This window comes from Chlorocebus sabaeus, chromosome 14 (assembly GCF_047675955.1).
Source record: "Chlorocebus sabaeus isolate Y175 chromosome 14, mChlSab1.0.hap1, whole genome shotgun sequence".
Lineage (NCBI taxonomy): Eukaryota > Metazoa > Chordata > Mammalia > Primates > Cercopithecidae > Chlorocebus > Chlorocebus sabaeus.
Window position 1 is genome coordinate 3,341,337 of NC_132917.1, and position 19,458 is coordinate 3,360,794.

The 19,458-nt window shown below is 47.7% G+C and overlaps 1 protein-coding gene across 2 annotated transcripts in view; it reads left to right on the forward strand.

Moving 5' to 3' along the window:
- Positions 1-19,458, forward strand: part of TRAPPC12 (trafficking protein particle complex subunit 12) — a 105,547-nt gene that overhangs the window by 7,507 nt on the left and 78,582 nt on the right. For both annotated transcript variants that reach the window (XM_007971610.3, XM_007971612.3), the window contains exons 2-3: positions 1,114-2,179; positions 14,674-14,790. In XM_007971610.3, the coding sequence (XP_007969801.3) occupies positions 1,114-2,179; positions 14,674-14,790 (1,183 nt within the window). The remainder of the gene's footprint in view (positions 1-1,113; positions 2,180-14,673; positions 14,791-19,458) is intronic.

Genomic DNA, 19,458 nt, shown 5'->3' on the forward strand with positions numbered 1-19,458 from the left:
GAGGGGTGTTCTGAGAATCACATAGGCATATGTGTATACAGCCAGGGGCATAGTGTGTGCCGATAAATGTTAGCTAGTTGTGTTGTCAGCTTCAGCCATCAGTGCTTAGTGAGCGTGCTGTTGTTTTCTTACTGTGTAAGTTTTTCATGTCATTCTCACTGTCTCAGATTTCCAGAGTTAGGAAGATAATATGAGCTGGGGCAGCGGGGCGGACAGCATGGGGAAGAGTGAAGAGACTATTATAAATTGAAGAGTCTTGGGAGAGCTTCATGGAAGAGGAGGGACTTAGCTGAGTCTCAGAATAAAATAGTGTTTATATGGCTGGAACCTCACACCTATTGGAATGGCTACTATGAAATAAAATAAAAACAAAATAACAAGTGTTGGCAAGGATGTGAATTGGAACGCTTGTCCACTGTTGGTGGGAATGACAAATGATTCAGCCACTATGAAAAACAGATTTTTGGTGCCTCAAAAAAAATTAAAAATAGAATTACCATATAATCCAGCAGTTATTTCTAGGTATATACCCAAAGTGATTGAAAGCAGGGTCTCAGAGAGATCTTTGTACACCCACGTTGATTGCAGGAGTATCCACAATAGCTAAAAGATGGGAGCAACCCACATGTTCATCAGCAGATAGCTGGATAAACCAAATGTAGTGTACGCATACCCTAGGTATTTTTCATCCATTAAAAGGAAGGAAACAGACCAAACTGTAGTGTAAATAGCCCTTGAGGACTTCATGCTAAGTGAAACCAGCCAGTGAGAAGAAGACGAGTATTAGGTGATTCCACTTACTTTATAGTGGAATGGTGGATGTTCTGGGCAGGGGGAGATGGATATACGGGGGGATGTTTAATGGGGATAGGATATTAGTTTTGCAACATGAAAAGTGTTCTGGAGATTGGTTGCACAGAAATGTAGATGCACTTAACACTGCTGAACTTAAAGTGGTAAATTTTATGTGTATTTTACCATAATCAAAAGCACATGGATAAGAAGCTGGAGACATGGAAGTCTGAGTCATTTGAGTCTATAAGCAATAGGCATTTTTCGGTTAAGGTAAACGAAGATCACACTGAGGGGCCTTCTTTCTGTCTTTGCTTTCAGGGGCATGGAGGACGCTGGCGGCGGCGAGGAGACCCCGGCCCCGGAGGCCCCACACCCCCCTCAGCTCGCGCCTCCGGAGGAGCAGGGGTTGCTGTTCCAAGAGGAAACCATCGATCTTGGCGGAGATGAGTTTGGATCCGAAGAGAACGAGACCGCGTCGGAAGGCTCGAGTCCTCTCGCGGACAAGCTGAACGAGCACATGATGGAGAGCGTCCTCATCTCCGACTCCCCCAACAACAGCGAGGGCGACGCGGGCGACCTGGGCCGAGCGCGGGAAGAAGCTGAGCCCGGAGCGGAAGGCGACCCGGGCCCGGAGCCCGCGGGCACCCCGAGTCCCGCTGGCGAGGTCGACGGCGACTGTGCGCCCGAGGACACCCCCGAGGACGCGGCCCCCAGGAGCAGAGGGGCCCCGAGGCAGGATGCGGCCCGCGAGGCCCCCGGCAGCGAAGCCGCGCGCCCGGAGCAGGAGCCTCCCGCTGCGGAGCCGGTCCCCGTGTGCACCATCTTCAGTCAGCGCGCGCCCCCGGCCCCCCGGGACGGCTTCGAGCCGCAGATGGTGAAGTCGCCCAGCTTCGGCGGCGCCAGCGAGGCCCCGGCCAGGACGCCGCCCCAGGCGGTGCAGCCCAGCCCCAGCCTCAGCACGTTCTTCGGAGACGCGGCCGCCAGCCACTCCTTGGCCTCGGACTTCTTCGACTCCTTCACCACCTCCGCCTTCGTTTCCGTCAGCAACCCCGGCGCGGGCTCCCCGGCTCCCGCCAGCCCGCCTCCCCTCTCTGTGCCCGGGACCGAGGGGCGCCCCGAACCCGCGGCCATGCGAGGGCCCCAGGCCGCTGCGCCCCCGGCGTCGCCAGAGCCGTTCGCGCACATCCAGGCAGTGTTTGCGGGGAGTGACGACCCCTTCGCCACCGCCCTGAGCATGAGCGAGATGGACCGGAGGAACGACGCCTGGCTCCCCGGCGAGGCCACGCGTGGAGTCCTGCGGGCCGTGGCCGCCCAGCAGCGCGGCGCCGTGTTCGTGGACAAGGAGAACCTTACCATGCCGGGCCTCAGGTTCGACAACATCCAGGTGAGCCCGGGTCTCCTGCCTCCGCGGGGCGCGCCTCCCCTCTGCCTCTGTGAGACACGCGTGGTGCCCCTCAAGGGACGGGGAAAGCCTTGTTTTCAGTAGTTCCTAACATCCGATTGGGAGCGGCTGTGTTCCTCTGTGCCTGGGTAATTAGGGTCTGTTGGTTTCCCCAACAGAATGTATTTAATGGACTGCTACTCAGAGATGCAGAAATAAATACCAGCAAGGCAGACAGTTCTATGGTAATTCTCTCAGTTAGTTCTCCATGTCCTGTAATCCATCTGACATTTGAACTCCCGTAAATGATAAATCCATTTCTTTCTTTAAAATAGGGAAAAATACATTCCTGTAACATGTAACGTGCCTGATGTAGAATTTTTATAGGTTGAATAAGAAAAATATGCGTGACCCAAAAAGTAACAAATCACAGAAATATGTAAATGTTAAGCTAAATAGTAATATAAAAATATTCGATCTCACTGCTAATGAAAGACAACGCAGGATCTTTTTCGGTGCCGCTTTGCCAGCCGGAGACCTCCGCGGTCGGCGATGCCCCTACCCAGGCCTCTTGGCCCAGGTTCGCCCACTAGGCCTGCCGGGCCGCCCTGGCTTGCGCTTTGGCATATCCCGTGGCCTCGGTGACTGTGCTCTCAGCCCTCAGCAGGAGGGTTGTGCGAGCAACCGAGTGCAGGGGTCCTGGGGCTTCTCCAACCGCCAGCACAGGAGTAGGCTCCACGCGAGGCTTGTAGCTGGACCAGGCATGTGACAAGTGACTCCCACAGTGGACTCTCGCCTCCAGGCGAGGGGAACACCGTGGCGCCCAAACAGCGACGCCCGCGACCCCGAAGCCCCAGAAGGGATGTTGGAGCGTGCACACGGCTCTTTTCGACCCGCGTCTGCAGCCGGACTAACGGACATCTTAACAGCTCCAACGAGCACATTAACAGACCATTGCTTCCCGTTGAGTGGGGCAGCCGAAGGGAGTGGGGGATGGAGGGTTACAGGGTTACTGCTGTCCTGGTACCTGCATTCCGCGGAGTCCTGAGTTCCTGTCCTGCCTCCAAGAGAACGAGATTATGCTGACAACCAGAGTGTGAGGAGGGCGGACGAGAGATTTATTGAGCACAAAACAGCTCTCAGCCCAGAGGGGAGGCGAGAGTGGTCCCCCACCGGAAGTCAGGTGGTCTCTCTCCTGATGTGGCTGACTCAGGGGCTTTTTTGGGCTCAGAATGGAGGGGCGCATGCTGATTGTGAGCATGCAGAAAAGAAGGCTAAAACGAAGTCACCACTCAAAGGTGGGAACGGTAGTGGAAAAAAACCAACTGGGGAAGGGTGGGTGTATGTAAAATAGGTGAAGAGGGGCAATCAGTCAGATAAAAGTGCGCCACATGGGGCAAGAGGGTCTCAGTCCCTTCCATGGGTTTATCCGGGACTTGCAGCCAGGCTTTAAACTCTGGAGCTCGACAGTCAGGTTTCACCGGGGACCGTCCTGTCTGCCTAGAATTTGTCTGCCTGAGATTTGTCTGCCTCCTGCTGCCATCACACTCAGTCATTTCCATTTCCATCTATCAATCATGATTTACTGTTTGTTGAAGTGTGGGAAAATAGTCTCTCTAAGGCAGCCCAGATAAGACCAAAATCAGTACAAACATATTTAAGTAAATTTTAAAATGCACATCAACATGTGCAACTTGAATCCATATGACTCACCTCATCTTTACAATGGAATATTGACGTCAGTTTTTAAAATGAAGAAGGGATGAACAGGCGGAACATAGAGGATTTTGAGGCAATGAAACTATTCTGTGTGATACTTTAATGCTGCGTACATGTTGTTATTTATTTTACCAAGCCCATGGAATGTACCACACCAAAAGTCTACCCTCATGTAAGCTGTGGACTTCGGGTGACAATGATGTGTCCGTGTCCGTGTAGATTCATCAGTTGCAATAGGTGGACCACTCTGGCGAGGTGTGTTGCTAATGGGCAAGACTGTGTGTTGGGGGGACAGGCAGTATATGGAAGATCTCTATACCCTGTTAATTTTGCAGCAAACCTAAAAGTGCTCTGAATAATAAAATCTTCCTCTGATCATTGGTGAGTAATAATATAAATTGTAAAATCTATTTTTAAAAAAGATATAAAACAATACTTAATGAGGTTCATCTCATACTGTTAAATTTGAAAATCAGGACAGACGATAACATGTAGCATGCATAGTATGATAAAATTTTTTATAAATATATGTATACATATGTATCAGATTAAATCATATGCATGTCAGTTTTAGTTTATTGCAACCAAATTGTGGGACAGGATTAGTAGTTTCCATATGGCACTGTACGTGGCGGGGCTCCCCACCTCCCAGCTTACTGGCCTCAGGTCCTGTGCGCGTCTGTTTTCCTGAACTGAAAGAAGGACCTACAGCCCCCTTTAGTGCAGCCACTTACCCACTCCTGAACACAGGCGGGTAAGCCAATAAGCCAGTTGTATGACTGTGACTATTTTTGTTGAATTGATAGATGCCTGAGACCTAGGAGGGATGAATTCTCTAGGAAAAGAAAAGTGACATGCTAGAGAAATGAAGCCAATTAATTTTTTCAGATAACTGAAGTGTAAGCCTATAGACATCCATACTTTGGGTATTTTACATGGCAGTCTTTCCAGAATATTCATTGACTAATTTACTAATATTCATTTACTGTATTTGTTGTGTGCTTACTCTTGACCAGGCTTTGGTCTAGGCATCCTTCTCTACCCTCTTAGGCAGAATATACTGATCATAATTTAACCTTTGCAGGATCTTTTTAATGAATACCAATTCCGGACTTTGATGTCAGGGGTATTTGGATTGTAGGATTAGATTTATTTGTCGCTGAATCCTTACCTGTTCTCCCACTCCCTGGTCTTGTCTCTGTACCCTGTACCCCCAAGATGGCTTTCGTGTTCTTCTCCATGTTTCTTCCCTTCTCTTGTTTGTCCTCTCTGCTGTGCAATTCCTTTAACATTGTGGGTCTGGCCTTTAGCACTGTCTTTCAAACCCTCTGATGCTTGCCATTTCCTTCTCCCTCTGACTGTAACTCAGAAGAAATCTGAAGGCTGCCACAGGAAAGACTTAACCTATTGCTTCCGAACTGGGTGCTGGAGTCCAAGGGTCTTAGGTACATTTGGAAATGGGCAGAGGTGTTTCACTTTGGTTGACAAAAGGGCTGGGGTGAGCATATGACATGTCGTGAGTAGGGCTAAGAGTACTGAATACCTTGCGGCAAGCTCAAAGCTTTCAAGGAATGGAAAGCACGTGTTCCTTAAAAAAACTGAAAGGTCTCTGATTCAGTCCAGTTTCTCCTTTTATGATGAGGAAACAGATCCGAATGACTTGTGCGTTCACCAGCAAGCCTGCCATGTCCCAGACATCCTCTCTCCTCGTGACACAAAGGAGGGCGTGGTGCCCATCCGCCAGCCCAGACCAGGACAGATGGCCTAGACAAGGGAAGGCAGACCTGCAAATGGATAATTTCAGTGCACTGTGGCTCAGCAGAGGTCCAGGCAGATTCCCATGGGCATGTTCACCCTAGGTAATGCAGCCAGTACACTGCAGAGCCAGTGCCAGAACACAGGTCCTGTTTGCCTTAGTTCTGGCCTCTTTGTCTTATGTTGTATTTCTCTCTACCATAGAAAATGACTAATTATATTTCTCTCAGAAAGATTTATGTTTAAATCAAAGAACTAGAAACAGCGCTAATTATCAGGGAAATGCAAATCAAAACCACAATGAGATATCATGGCTATTAACCAAAAACTCTGGAGACAGCAAGAGTTGGTGAGGGTGTGGAGAAAGGGACCCCTGTACACTGTTGGTTGGAATGTGAATTAGTACAGCCATTATGGAAAACATTATGGAGGTGCCCTAAAAAGTTAAAAATAGAGCTGCCATATGATCTAACAGTCCCCCATTCTGGGTATGTATCCAAAGGAATTGAAATCAGGATCTCAGAGAGATGCCTGCACTCTATGTTCACTGCAGAATTCTTCACAGTAGCCCAGATAGGGAATCAACCTAAGCGCCCATCGACAGGTGAGAGGACAGAGAATGTGGTATATAGTGGCTCGCGCCCATAATCCCAACTTCTCAGGAGGCTGAGGCAGGAGGATCACTTGAGCCATGGTGTTCAAAGCTGCAATGAGCTGTGATTGCACCACTGCACTCCAGCGTGGATAACAGAGTAAGACCTGTCTCTTAAAAAATAAAGAAAATATACACAATGGAATTCTATTTAGTCCTTAAAAAACAAGGGGAAACCTTGCCATTTGTGACTCTGTGCATGCACCTGGTGGACATTAGGTTAAGTGAAATAAGCCAGACACAAGATGATGAATACCACGTGATCTCATTTACATGTGGAATCTACAGAAGTCGGACTCATAGAAGCTGGGGCCTGGGAGTGTGAGGGGCATGGGGAGATGTTACTCAAAGGGTACAGAGCTTCATTTATGCAAGAGGAAGGAGTGCTGGGGATGGAATGTACATTTAGCATGGTGACTGTAGTTAGTAATACTGCAGTGTTTACTTGAAATTTTATGAGAGCAGATTTCAAGTGTCCACTCACCACCCTCACACATGTACACACACAGTAACTATGGGTAGTGATGGTTGTGTTAATTATTTGGATTTGGAATTCAGTACACAACGTCTCCTTATAACAAATGATCATGTTGTATACCTTGAATATATATAATTTGTATTTGTCAACTAAATATTCTAAAATTTAAAAATAAAATGCCTTTTCTATTTACCCACATTTAAAAAAAAAAAAAAGAACTGGAAGTCAAATGGCTTAATTTTAGTGTTCTATAAAGAATGAGTAGCTAAGTCTCCTCCAGGGTCCCAGAAGTTGCCTGATACGTAGACATATCCCTGGTCAGTGTGTGAACTTAGGAAGAGTCTTGAATTGGAAGAATTGGTTTCAAATTGTTGCTTTGCCAATAACCTGTGTAACGTAAGGGAATTCATTGAACATCTGTGGCTCTATTTTCTTCTCTGTAAAATGAAAGGTTTTGGTAAGTCTGTCAGTCAGGCTGTAGGCTCAGCTGCATTAACAAAGCAAGGCAAAGGTACGGTGGCTGGAATGGGATCCCTGTTTATTTCAGGGTGGTGGAACACTTTGGAGATATGTGAGCCAGCGCTGTGGATTGGCTCCACCTTCCTCAACCAAGTCTAGGAAGCGTTTTCCCATTGCTGTCTTCCAGCTATCTGGAAGAGGGAGAGGCTGGAGAGCTCTGTAGTATTCCTTTTACGATGCATCATCTGGAAGACAGTGTGTCCACTCACATCCCACTGCCTAGGGTTTAGTCACTTGGCCACACCAAGCTGCAAGAAAGGCTGAAAATAGTCTTTAGGTAAGGGGTCATGTGCCCAGGCAAAACCGAAGTTCTGTTACTAGAAGAAGGGGAGGGCCAGGCTCGGTGGCTCACACCTGTAATCCCAGCACTTTGGGAGGCCGAAGCGGGCGGATCACGAGGTCAGGAGATCGAGACCATCCTGGTTAGCATGGTGAAACCCCATCTCTACTAAAAATACAAAAAATAGCCAGGTGTGGTGGTGCACGTTTGCAGTCCCAGCTACTTGGGAGGCTGAGGCAGGAGAATCACTTGAACCCAGGAAGCAGAGGTGGCAGTGAGCTGAGATGGCACCATTGCATTCCAGCCTGGGCAACTTTGCATTCCAGCCACTCTGACACTTTGTCTAAAGTAAAAAAAAAAAAAAAAAGAAGAAGAAGGGGAGATCAAAGATTGGTGGATGGCTGAGAGTCTCCTCCAGTGAGTCCTTCCAGCACCAAAAATCTTGAATCTAGAATCCGTAATTACTGCCAGCCTTGAGCCTTTGCTGTTAACTAAATTCCCACTGCTGCATATATAAGAATTATCCAGGTTGTAAGTACGTTCAAAACCCATTTTCTAGTAAATTATGTTGTAAATCGTAGGTGAGTTTTTAGAATAAAGCACAAAGGGCTCTCTAGGTGGAACTTATTATGGAGAGATAATGTTGTATATTCTGTCACACACACTCACACATACTGTCTCCTGTTGTTAGTAATTTAGCAAAACGAGAATGTTGGGGAAGCATATTTGAGCACCGTCTTTTGTGTGGACATATTTTCGTTTCTCTTGGGTAGAAACTTACAAGCGAACTTTCTGGGGTTTATGATAAATGTGCATTTCATTCTATAAGAAATAGAACAGTTTCCAAACTGGGCACACTATTTCACATTTCCATCAGCAGCCCATGAGAGTTCCAATTATTTTATATCCACGGTATAATCAACTTTTTCGATTTTTGCATTTCTCTGATGACTGAGGTTATACAGGCTACTTGATACATAGGATCTGACCTATTAATCCTTTGATATATAGGCTATTTGTATATCTTTGTAAAGTATCTCTTCAGATGTTTTCTCCATCCTTCAGACTTTGGATATTTGTCTTATTGTTACTGTGTTTTAAGAGTTCTGTAAATATCCTAGTTGGAAATGAGCTGTGTCATACACCATAGATGTATTTCAAATATTTTTTTTACTATTCTGTGCCTTGTTTTTGCATTTTCTTAGGTATCTTTTGAAGGGCAGAAATTTTAATTTTGGGGTGCAGGTGTACTAGCTACAGATTCTTGCAGCTTTTATTGATTTCAAAATTATTACATCTTTTTTTTTTTTTTTTTTTTGAGACAGAATCTTGCTCTGTCGCCCAGGCTGGAGTACAGTTTTGCAATCACAGCTCACTGCAACCTCCTCCTCCCAGGTTTAAGTGATTCTCATGCCTCAGCCTCCAAAGTAGCTGGGACTACAGGCATGCACCACCACACCCAGCTATTTTTTTTTTTTTTTTTTTTTTGAGAGATAGTCTCACTCTGTCATTCAGGCTGGAGTGCAGTGACAAAATCTCGGCTCACTCCAACCTCCGCCTCCCAGGCTCAAGCAATTCCCCTGCCTCAGCCTCCTGAGTAGCTGGGATTATAGACATGCGCCACCACACCCAACTAATTTTTGTAATTTTAGTAGACAGGGGTTTCGCCATGTTGGTCAGGCTGGTCTCAAACTCCTGATGTCAAGTGATCCGCTCACCTCAGCTTCCCAAAGTGCTGGAATGACAGGAGTGAGCCACTGCGCCTGGCCAGTTCTTGTATTTTTAGTAGAGACAGGGCCTCACCATGTTGGCCTGGCTGGTCTTGAACTCATGGCCTCAAGTGATCTGCCTGCCTTGGCCTCCCACAGTGCTAGGATTACAGGCATGAGCCACCATGCTCAGCCTCATCTTCATTATTAAAGCTTATTTTTGCTGAATATACAACATGTTTACAGTATGTAGAATTCTAGGTTAGCAGGTTTTTTTTTTCTTTTTAGACCTTGTAAGATGCCATCCCACTGTCTTTTGACCTGCATAGTTTCTGATGAGAAGTCTGTAGTAATTCTTATCCTTGCTCTTCTGTGCCTAATTGCATATTTTTCCTCTAGGTGCTTTTACGATTTTATCCCTGGTTTTTCAGCAGTTTGGTTCTGACGTACCTTCACATGGGATTTATGTTTATCTTGCTCGGCATTCGTTGACCATCTTGGATCTGAGAGTTTATCATTTTTGTCAATTTGGGGAAATTTTTGGTCATTATTTCTTCAGGTATTTTTTGTGTTTTTTCTCTTTCCTACTTCTGGAACCTCCAAGTATACATACTGCTTAATATTGCCACAGAAGTTACTGAGGATCTGTTTTTGTTATTGTTTTTATTTTCCAGTCTTTTTCTCTTTGTGGTTAAGTTTAGAATTTCTATTGCTGTCCTTAAGTTCACTCATCTTTTCTTCTGACTTTTTAGTTTGCAGCTAATCCTATTGACTTTTCCGTGTCTTTTATCTCTGGAATTTTTATGTGGTTCTTCTTTGTATCATTTTTCTTTTCTTATCATTTTCAAGCTTTACTTAAAGCTCTTGAGAATATTTATAAGAGACACCTTAAAGTTCTTTTCTGAGCTGGGTGTGGTGGCGTGTACCTGTAGTCACAGCCACTCAGGAGGCTGAGGCAGGAGAATCACTGGAGCCCAGAAGTTTGAGGCCAGCCTGGGCAACATAGGCCTCTTTAAAAAAAAAAAAAAAGAAATAAATAAAAGAAAAAAAAGTTCTTATTTGAAAGTTCCATTATCTATGTAATATCTGGATCTATTTTTAGGTACTTTTTTTCTTAGTTACAGGACATGTTTTACATGTCTAGTAATTTTTTATTAGAAGGTGTGGATTTCAGGTTGTATGCCTGGCTTTTTCATCTTCCTTTGAAAAGACTTGTCCTTTATTCTGACAAGCAAGTAACTTATTTACAGGTTTAGTTTCAAGTTTGTTTTTAGGCTTTTTAGAATGACTTTAGAGTAGTAGCTTCTACTTTTGGGTGACCTTTCTGAAGTCTATAGTGAATGCCCCTTTTGTTCAGTGACAGCACTCCACCGTGGCAGACCCACACTCAGCACCCTTCAGCCCTGTGTGAGCTCTGGGCTTGCCAGCTCACAGCGCCCCGTCCTTTCCAGTCTTCAGAGCTGCACCCTCTGCACATATAGCTGAGTGATCAGCAGTAAACTCAAGGGCTCCCACACAAACCCTTTCTCTGCTTAGCTCCCTCCTTTCTAGGTCTCTGGATATAAGAATTATCCAGTTTGTAAGTAGGTTCCAAAACCATTTTTTAGTAAATTATGTTATAAATTGTAGCTGGGTTTTTAGAGTAAACCACAAAGGGTTATGTAGGTGGAACTTATATAGAGATAATGTTGTATATTCTTTCTCACACATATACTCTCACACTTTCCCTCCATTGTTGCTAGTAATTTAGCAAAATAAGAATGTTGGGAAAGCATATTTGAGCACAGTCTCAACCTCCTCAGCCTGTCCACCTTAACCTCCGTGACATCCCAAACCCTGCTTGGGATTCTCCTGCGGTGTGGTCCAAAAAGTGCCATTGGGTTCAAGAGTTCAAGTCATGTTTTCCTTCTCTCGGGTCACAGTCCTTTGCTGTGTGTGAAGACAGTTGTTAGATTTCCTCTGAGCAATATTGCAGTTGTTCACATCAAGACAGTCCAGTCCCAGTTACCCTGAAATGGATAGAAGAAGATTACTGCTGCTTTTTATTCGTTCATCAGTTGGTGGACATTTGGGCTGTTTCTACCTTTTGGCTATTGTCAGTAATGCTACTGTGAACATTCACACACATGTGTTTGTGTCTGTGTGTTCTCAGCTATCTGGGATGTATAGCTTGGGATGGACTTACTGGTTCTACGGTAACTCTGTTCAACATTCTGAGGCCCCGCCAGACTGTTTCTAGAATGGCTGTTCCAAGTTGAATCCCCACCGATGATGTGTCGTGTGAGGGTTCCAGTTTCTCCACATCCTTGAGTTTGGGTTTGGGTTTTGTTTTAATTGTTGTGGTTTTTGGTTCAGGTGGTCTCATTTTTCCCCGGAGTAAGCAAACACTGGAGCCAGAGGATAGACCCTCCGAGGATAAACAGGCACCTTTCTGCACTGGCGATGTGGCGGAAAACTCAGCGAGTTCTGTGCCAGGTGCAGGGCCAGCTGCCTTTCAGCAACACTACCCCATGAGCATTTGTGTCTTTAGGCTTCCCAGGCAGTAAGGCCCGTAAGCTTTCAGTCTGCTGCTCTGGCTTCTGTTTTGTCTTTCACCATGAAAATCAAGAAGAGACAACTGAGACTATTCCCCCATTGCAGGAAAGGCAGCCAGGCCCCTAAGCGCCTGTCAGCTGTGAGAACAGCCACTTGCTCCTCCATAAATGCACCTGACCAGGAGAATGGGATGGTGAGATCACGATGAGTCCCAGATTGTGATATGTTCATATATCTCCTTCGTGTTCCCTGAACCTTGCCCTGGATAAAGTAGACCCTCACTGAATGGTTTGCCATTGGTTCCAGCTGGATTCCATCCAGGTGCAGCAGCACAGCTCTCTAGAAGGCCCTGCGGGAAGCTCCCTCCCCTCCGCACAGTAACCACTGGAGGAGATGCAGTGCCAGCGTCTCCACCTCCCTGTGCCGTTAGCCACACAGCAAGGGCGAGGTTTGTCTTAAGACGCTTGTGACATCCTTGGCCCTCCGTTGATGAGATATTTGATAGTCATGCATATGCTAATATCTCAGGAACTTGCTGTGGTAACTAAAATATTAACTAACAGAGAATTTTAAGGGCGAGATTTTTGCAGCATGGTCTCACTGAGAATGTTGCGGGGATGGAGGAGTTGTCCCTGGCCCTCCGTCCCTGGCATTGCGATTTGATTTTGCTCTTCACCCAGCTCGCCGCCCTCTGGCTGAGATGCTCTTTGTCTGAGAAGAGTTGCGTTTTTGCAGAGCTTTATGGAGCGCTGGGTCTGAACTCTTTTATTTTGCCCTGTAATTATTGCTGCTAGATCAGTTAGCTGATTTTGTGGATCTGGTATTTGAAGTACTTCACCTTACACTCTGAAAGCAGAAATTATACAACGGCTGCCCCTAGGTCTTTGCCTCAATGTGAGAAAACGTGAGGTCGGCCTCTGTGAGCACCAGGTTTAGCACCAGGGAAAAGACAGGCCCATGACGCGGAGCCTCCCGGCCCCTCCTGCCGCAGGCTGTTGATCTCTCCCGGGAGAGAGGGAGGCAGCAGAGGGGAGAAGCAATGTCAGCAGCTTTTCTGATTCTCTTGCTCTCATGCTCTAGATATTGTTCTTCTTTAAGTGTCACCATTTTGAAAGATAGCGAAAGATTGAAATAACCTTGCTTCTTAGGAGAAACAACTTCTATGCTTTTCTTTTCCCCCCACAAAAAGAGGGTAGGAGAACAATAGGAAGAGATCTGAGCCAGTGGTGAAGTCCAGGCGTGGGGCACGCAGGCGTCTGTGCACCCTCAGTCACTGTGCTCCCGGTGGCCTGCCTGCAGCATGAGCATCAGCTTCCCTGCGGCTGGGAGGCAGCTTTGTGCTGGGATGGAGAGGTCTTGGCTTTCTCCACCCCCCATCTTGGGGTTGTCCTAGTTTGAGTCTTTCTTCTGTTCACCCGAGAGACTGCAGGGCCTTTGTGCCGTGTCCCTGTCAGCAGCTGCTGCGGGCCAGATGCCCAGAGCACATGTCAGGGAAGGTCCAGCCAGTTCCCGGCTGCTTGCTGTCTCCGGGCATTTCAGGGACCTCAGAGCCACTGCTTCCTCCTCCCAGGCTGCTCACTGTCTCTGGCATTTCAGGGACCTCAGTGCTGCTGCCCTTTCCCCCTGGACTGCTCTATCCCCCTGGCTGCCCCTGCCTCAGGTGTTTCAGGGACCTCAATGCTGCTGCCCCTTCCCAGGTGCCTTTCCTCAGTCAGCAGCGCCCCCAGAAGGGAGAGAGATGGTCCAGGGCTGTGTCCTGGTCCCCGCTGTGTGTGAGAGGCTTCTCCTGCTGCCCATGGAGAGCATTGCGTCCTGTGAGCAGCCTTTACTTACCCTGGACTCTCCCTCAGCCTGCGGTGCAGCCACCGAAACAGCACTGAGGCCCGCGGACTGTAACAGTTTTCTCTGCACTGTTGGGATGACTAGTTTGTCCCCATGCAACAGACTTGGTAACTTCACGCCCTTCCCTGGGGCCCCCAAACCGTGCTGACTCCTGAGGCGCATGAAGGCCAGCTCGCCCAGCATCTGGGCTTGACACCAGCTATGAGATCGCTCCCTGCTCAGTGCAGGTCATTGGCACATCTCTTCTGTCCCCAGGCCACACAAAAGCACCAGTTCCCTCCCCTTGCCCTTCTGTGTCTTCCCTTTAAAGTAAGTGGCATGCTTCAGATTCCACTTTCAGTGTTCTTCAGCACCATCGAAAGATCAGTATAATCAGAGGAGTTGGGTCAGGAGGTAGAAACAGTCCCGTGCAGAGGCAACTGGATTCTTCCCTGGCTTGCAGCATGAAGTGAGCCCACCAGCTCCTGGAGCAGGGCTTGGCTCAGCGAGGCTATCGAGGACCTGCTGTGAAAGGGGGTCTCAGTTTTCGGGGCCTTGATGGGATTTGGGAAGACTATTCAGGCCTGCCTGCACCAGCGCAAGTCTGGCCACTGTGTGGTGCAGCCCCTGGTCCCCAGCAGTGTCACCTTCATTCTCCTGGGCCTCCCTAGGCCCCTCACCTGAGGCCCCTCTGCTGGCTTGGCTTTGCCTCTCACTGCAAGCCTGGTGGTAGGTGGCAGGATTTACCGTTTCCTCTTTAGAATAAAGAACATGCTTTCCGATCAGTAGTGAATAAAGATATAATTTTAAAAATAAAAAGAATAAGGAGCAATTCTAAAATTATACATTTTATTAACAATTGTGGTGATTTAGCTTCTGGTTAATTGAAGTTTTACGATACTATAACCGTTACTTTTACCTCCATAAGCCACTGGAGAAAAAAGAAATTTTGTTTAGTTATGGGTTCTGGTTAGCTGAGTTTAACTGACATTTTATTGTCTTGACATATTTTTCTTCTCTTCTTCCCAGGGAGATGCAGTTAAAGACTTGATGCTTCGCTTTCTGGGTGAAAAAGCTGCAGCAAAGAGACAAGTCCTAAATGCCGACTCAGTGGAACAATCTTTTGTTGGATTGAAACAGCTAATCGTAAGTGACAATATGTTTGACTTCAGTGTTGTGATAAGTCCTGCCTGCCTTCATAATATTTTCTCTAGAAATTAATTATTTTGAATATTATTCATAGCTCTTGCACATAAGTAGAATTTTGTTGGAGTAGATGCCAGTCCTGTGCACCAAAAAGCATCATATTAATACATGGATACTTTTAAGCCTAATTAGTTAAAAAGCCATTATTGGAAATGATCAGATTACTCAAAGCAGCATATGCTTTGATCGAGTATGTTTCATCATGTATAATAGAGATAAATGATTTGTGTTCGTTTTTAAAATATATTGCATTTTCTGCATTTTGTATAGAAAATTTATTGAATGGGTGAATTTCTGAACATTTTTAAGCTTTGTCATGAATTCTATAAGGTTTTTAAAATTCATGGCTGGGCGCAGTGGCTCACGCCTGTAATCCCAGCACTCTGGGAGGCCGAGGCGGGCACGTCATGAGGTCAGGAATTCAAGACCAGCCTGGCCAACATGGTGAAAGCCCGTCTCTACTAAAAATACAAAAATTAGTTGGGCATGGTGGTGTGTTCCTGTAATCCCAGCTACTCAGGAGGCTGAGGCAGGAGAATTGCTTGAACTGGGACCCGGGAGGTGGAGGTTGCAGTGAGCCGAAATCACGCCACTGCAACTCCAGCCTGGGCTACAGAGCGAGACTCCATCTTAAAAAAATAAAAAATAAATCATTAATACTGGATCACTGATCCATTGCTGTACAGGTTGATTTGATTCCAGTGAATTTATAATCTTAAAGGCAGCTGGAATCGTGTTGGATAGCTGTTCTAGATGGAGAAGATATTGGAAGTTTGTCGTATATGTTTCCCTCAGGAATCCTAAGGCAGGCATCGGGTAAGTACTTTGAAATGAGAGCCCTGTCTCACGCCGAATCTCAGCTCCCCAGTGCCGTCTCCTTAGGGGGCTGTGGAATTGCTCTTCTTGCTCATCCAGACGGTTGCCTAGAGTGGACTTAGCAAAGCCTTGCTCCCATGCCTGCATGCAGTCAAATTTTAGGAACTAGAATTTGCTTAAAATAGGTGAAATCTGGTTAGGTGCGGTGGCTCATGCCTGTAATCTCAACACTCTGGGAGGGCGAGGTGGATGGAATACCTGAGGTCAGGAGTTCAAGACCAGCCTGGCCATGGTGAAACCCCATCTCTACTAAAAATACGAAATGCACTGTCTTGAAGGGGTTTGGAGAGTGAGGTCCTTGATTTTGGGAATAAGTCCCACCGGCTGTCTGAAACTCGGGTTCACCCTGACTGTTGAATTTCAGCAGCACATGGTCCGTACTCACTCTCAATTTGGGTGAACAATCTGGAGGACGTATATTCACCTGTCATCCTTCAAAAAAGAAAATGGAATTTCCTAATTTACTTATTTTTCTAATAGTTCCCCATCTTATTTTTCTCAATTGTTACTAATTCTTCTGCACCGAGCTTCAGATTTCACCTTTTTCTTTTTGAGACAGAGTTTTGCTCTTGTTACCCAGGCTGGATGGAGTGCAATTGTACAATCTTGGCTCACTGCAACCTCTGCCTCCGGGGTTCAAGCGATTCTCCTGCCTCAGCCTCCCACATAGCGGGGATTACAGGCGCACACCACCACACCCAGCTAATTTTTTGTAAATTTTAATTCCTAAAGACATAATAGTTGAGAAGTTTAGAAATTTCTTGAGGATTAAACTTTACAGCCCATTGAAATGACAGGTGAAGGTTAGCCTATGAACTAAAACAGAAAACTTCAAAATGAAAATGTTTGGAGGTTTATTTTGGAGTAGCACGCGGCTCAGTCCCCGCTCACAAGTGACTGTCTTGTGTGTGAAAACAGTGATATGTTAATCACTTCGCTGCACAAAGACTAGAGTGAAATTCAGAAGAAAATAATTCCAGTTCCTTTTGTGTTCCATCACCTCTGCCTCTGTATTTGAAAGTGAGGTAGATGGCTGGGCACAGTGGCTCACGCCTGTAATCCCAGCACTTTGGGAGGCTGAAGCGGGCGGATCACAAGGTCAGGAGATCCAGACCATCCTGGCTAACCCGGTGAAACCCCGTCTCTACTAAAAATACAAAAAACTAGCCGGGCGTGGTGGTGGCGGGGCCTGTAGTCCCAGCTACTCAGGAGGCTGAGGCAGGAGAATGGCGTGAACCCGGGAGGCGGAGCTTGCAGTGAGCTGAGATGGCGCCACTCACTCCAGCCTGGGCCACATAGCGAGACTCCGTCTCAATAAAAAAAAGAAAGTGAGGTATAGCCTGTCCGCATTCTGCCAGAAATGACTGATGTTCGTGAGGCCGAAATCCTGAGGCAGAACCACAGGAGAGGAGTGATTTCTTGATCTTCAGCAATAGTCTTTAGCAAAGTAACAAAATTTTTTCCTTAATTGACTAGTTCCCTTGAATTCAGACTCATCCTTATTATGTGTGGTTTTGTGACTTCTGTGCCACTTGAGAAGCTTTCCTGGGTTCAGTATGGGTTGGGGGCTGCCAGCTACACTGACCAGGCCACCTGGAACCCCTTCGCGTGGCGCCCGGCTCCCGGCTGTGATCCCCTTCGCGTGGGGCCCGGCTCCCGGCTCTGATCCCCTTCGCATGGGGCCCGGCTCCCGGCTGTGACCCCCTTCGCGTGGGGCCCGGCTCCTGGCTCTGATTGGGGCCTGGCTCCCGGCTGTGACCCCCTTCGCGTGGGGCCCGGCTCCCGGCTGTGACCCCCTTCGCGTGGGGCCCGGCTCCCGGCGGTGATCCCCTTCGCGTGGGGCCCCGCTCCCGGCTCTGATCCTCTTCGCGTGGGGCCCGGCTCCCGGCTGTGACCCCCTTCGCGTGGGGCCCGGCTCCCGGCTGTGACCCCCTTCGCGTGGGGCCCGGCTCCCGGCTGTGACCCCCTTCGCGTGGGGCCCGGCTCCCGGCTGTGACCCCCTTCGCGTGGGGCCCGGCTCCCGGCGGTGATCCCCTTCGCGTGGGGCCCGGCTCCCGGCGGTGATCCCCTTCGCATGGGGCCCGGCTCCCGGCTCTGATCCTCTTCGCGTGGGGCCCGGCTCCCGGCGGTGATCCCCTTCGCGTGGGGCCCCGCTCCCGGCGGTGATCCCCTTCGCGTGGGGCCCCGCTCCCGGCGGTGATCCCCTTCGCGTGGGGCCCCGCTCCCGGCGGTGATCCCCTTCGCGTGGGGCCCCGCTCCCGGCGGTGATCCCCTTCGCGTGGGGCCCGGCTTCCGGCTCTGATCCCCTTCGCGTGGGGCCCGGCTCCCGACGGAGATGACCCAGATTGCGGTTGTGTGAGGGCCTGTGGGAAGCACAGGCGGGGGCTGCACTCCGCTGTGGTGTCACGCAGGGACATCGTGCCCTGGGTTCCTGGATTTTCTAGTCCCTCTCTTTTGATTTTAAACTTCTCTTTGACTTTCTACTTTCCTGTGTTCTATTGTCAGCAGATCTCTTGCTTCCTAAGAGAGCCTAAAGGAAAAAAAACTAGAGTTCTCCCCATTTTACTCAAAAGTTAGTTTCTTATATTCTTCTCAGTCTTGATTGTTAACTTCCTTTGATCCCTGATCTTTTTCCCAAAAAAAAAAAAACCTTTTTTGGAGTCTTGCCCAAAAAGCCTGTTTTTGAAAAAGTACCGAACCTTGGCAAAGCAGCCTCAGTTACTTGGATTTTATCCTGACTTCATTATATGCATGAACTGGGAGGTGACATGTCATCAGTGTCAATAACAAATGCTGTAACTTGTAGGGGGAGACAGAGCCAACCTACAAAAATGAAAAATCTGTAATAAACACCGTGACAGTCAGGAAGCATCTGTCTTGTTCACCAGTGCATCTGAGGACCCAGCATGGTCGGGCACCGAATGGTACACAGCATCTTCTTGAATAAATAAAGGGATGAGGGAATGATAGTAAGAGGACCCCCCGTCGGTAAGCTACTCTTTTGATAAAGAAGTAGCACCAGAATGTTGGGTTTAAAGAAATAGAGAAGGAGCTCATACAAAAGGATAGAGCAGGGGGCGGTTCTAGGGGAGGGGGCGCAAAGAGTGAGGAGGCAAAACCACAAGATGAGTCTGGGAAAGATGGAACGTTTCTTCCTCTGCAATGACAGAAAAGGAAAGGAAGGATTTGATAGGAATGCAAATCGAATCTAGCACATTTTCAAACTGTGATTCTGAGAACCCTCGGGTTCCAGGGAGGTGCCTCGGGGTGACTGGGCATGGCCTGCGGAGGCAACTTGCTAGGGCCAGTGTCACGCAGAGCATTTCAGCGGGATCTATTTTATACATAAGTCTCTCTTGAGATGTCTTTTTTTGGGGGGTGGGGGAAAAGGGGGATGAATTTTACTATTTAAATATTTGAAAAACTTAACATAGTCCAAAATGCTCACTTTGTAGATTAAAACACTAAGATCTACAAAGGTGTAGAGGCTGGCCCCAAACAAATGTCCTCGCTTCTGTTGCCAGTACCGTCCCTGCTGCCCGGTGTCCCTTATGTACCAGTACCATCCCTGCTGCCTGGTGTCCCTTACATAGTCCGCGCAGCCCAGCGGAAAGAACAGTTGCTGGTGGTGGTTTTGCTCGTTGACTGCTTCCCACCAAATAACTCAGTATTTGTGAACCGTCGGATCTATGCGCTGTGGGAACTGTGCTTTGCAATACAGCTTCTAGGACT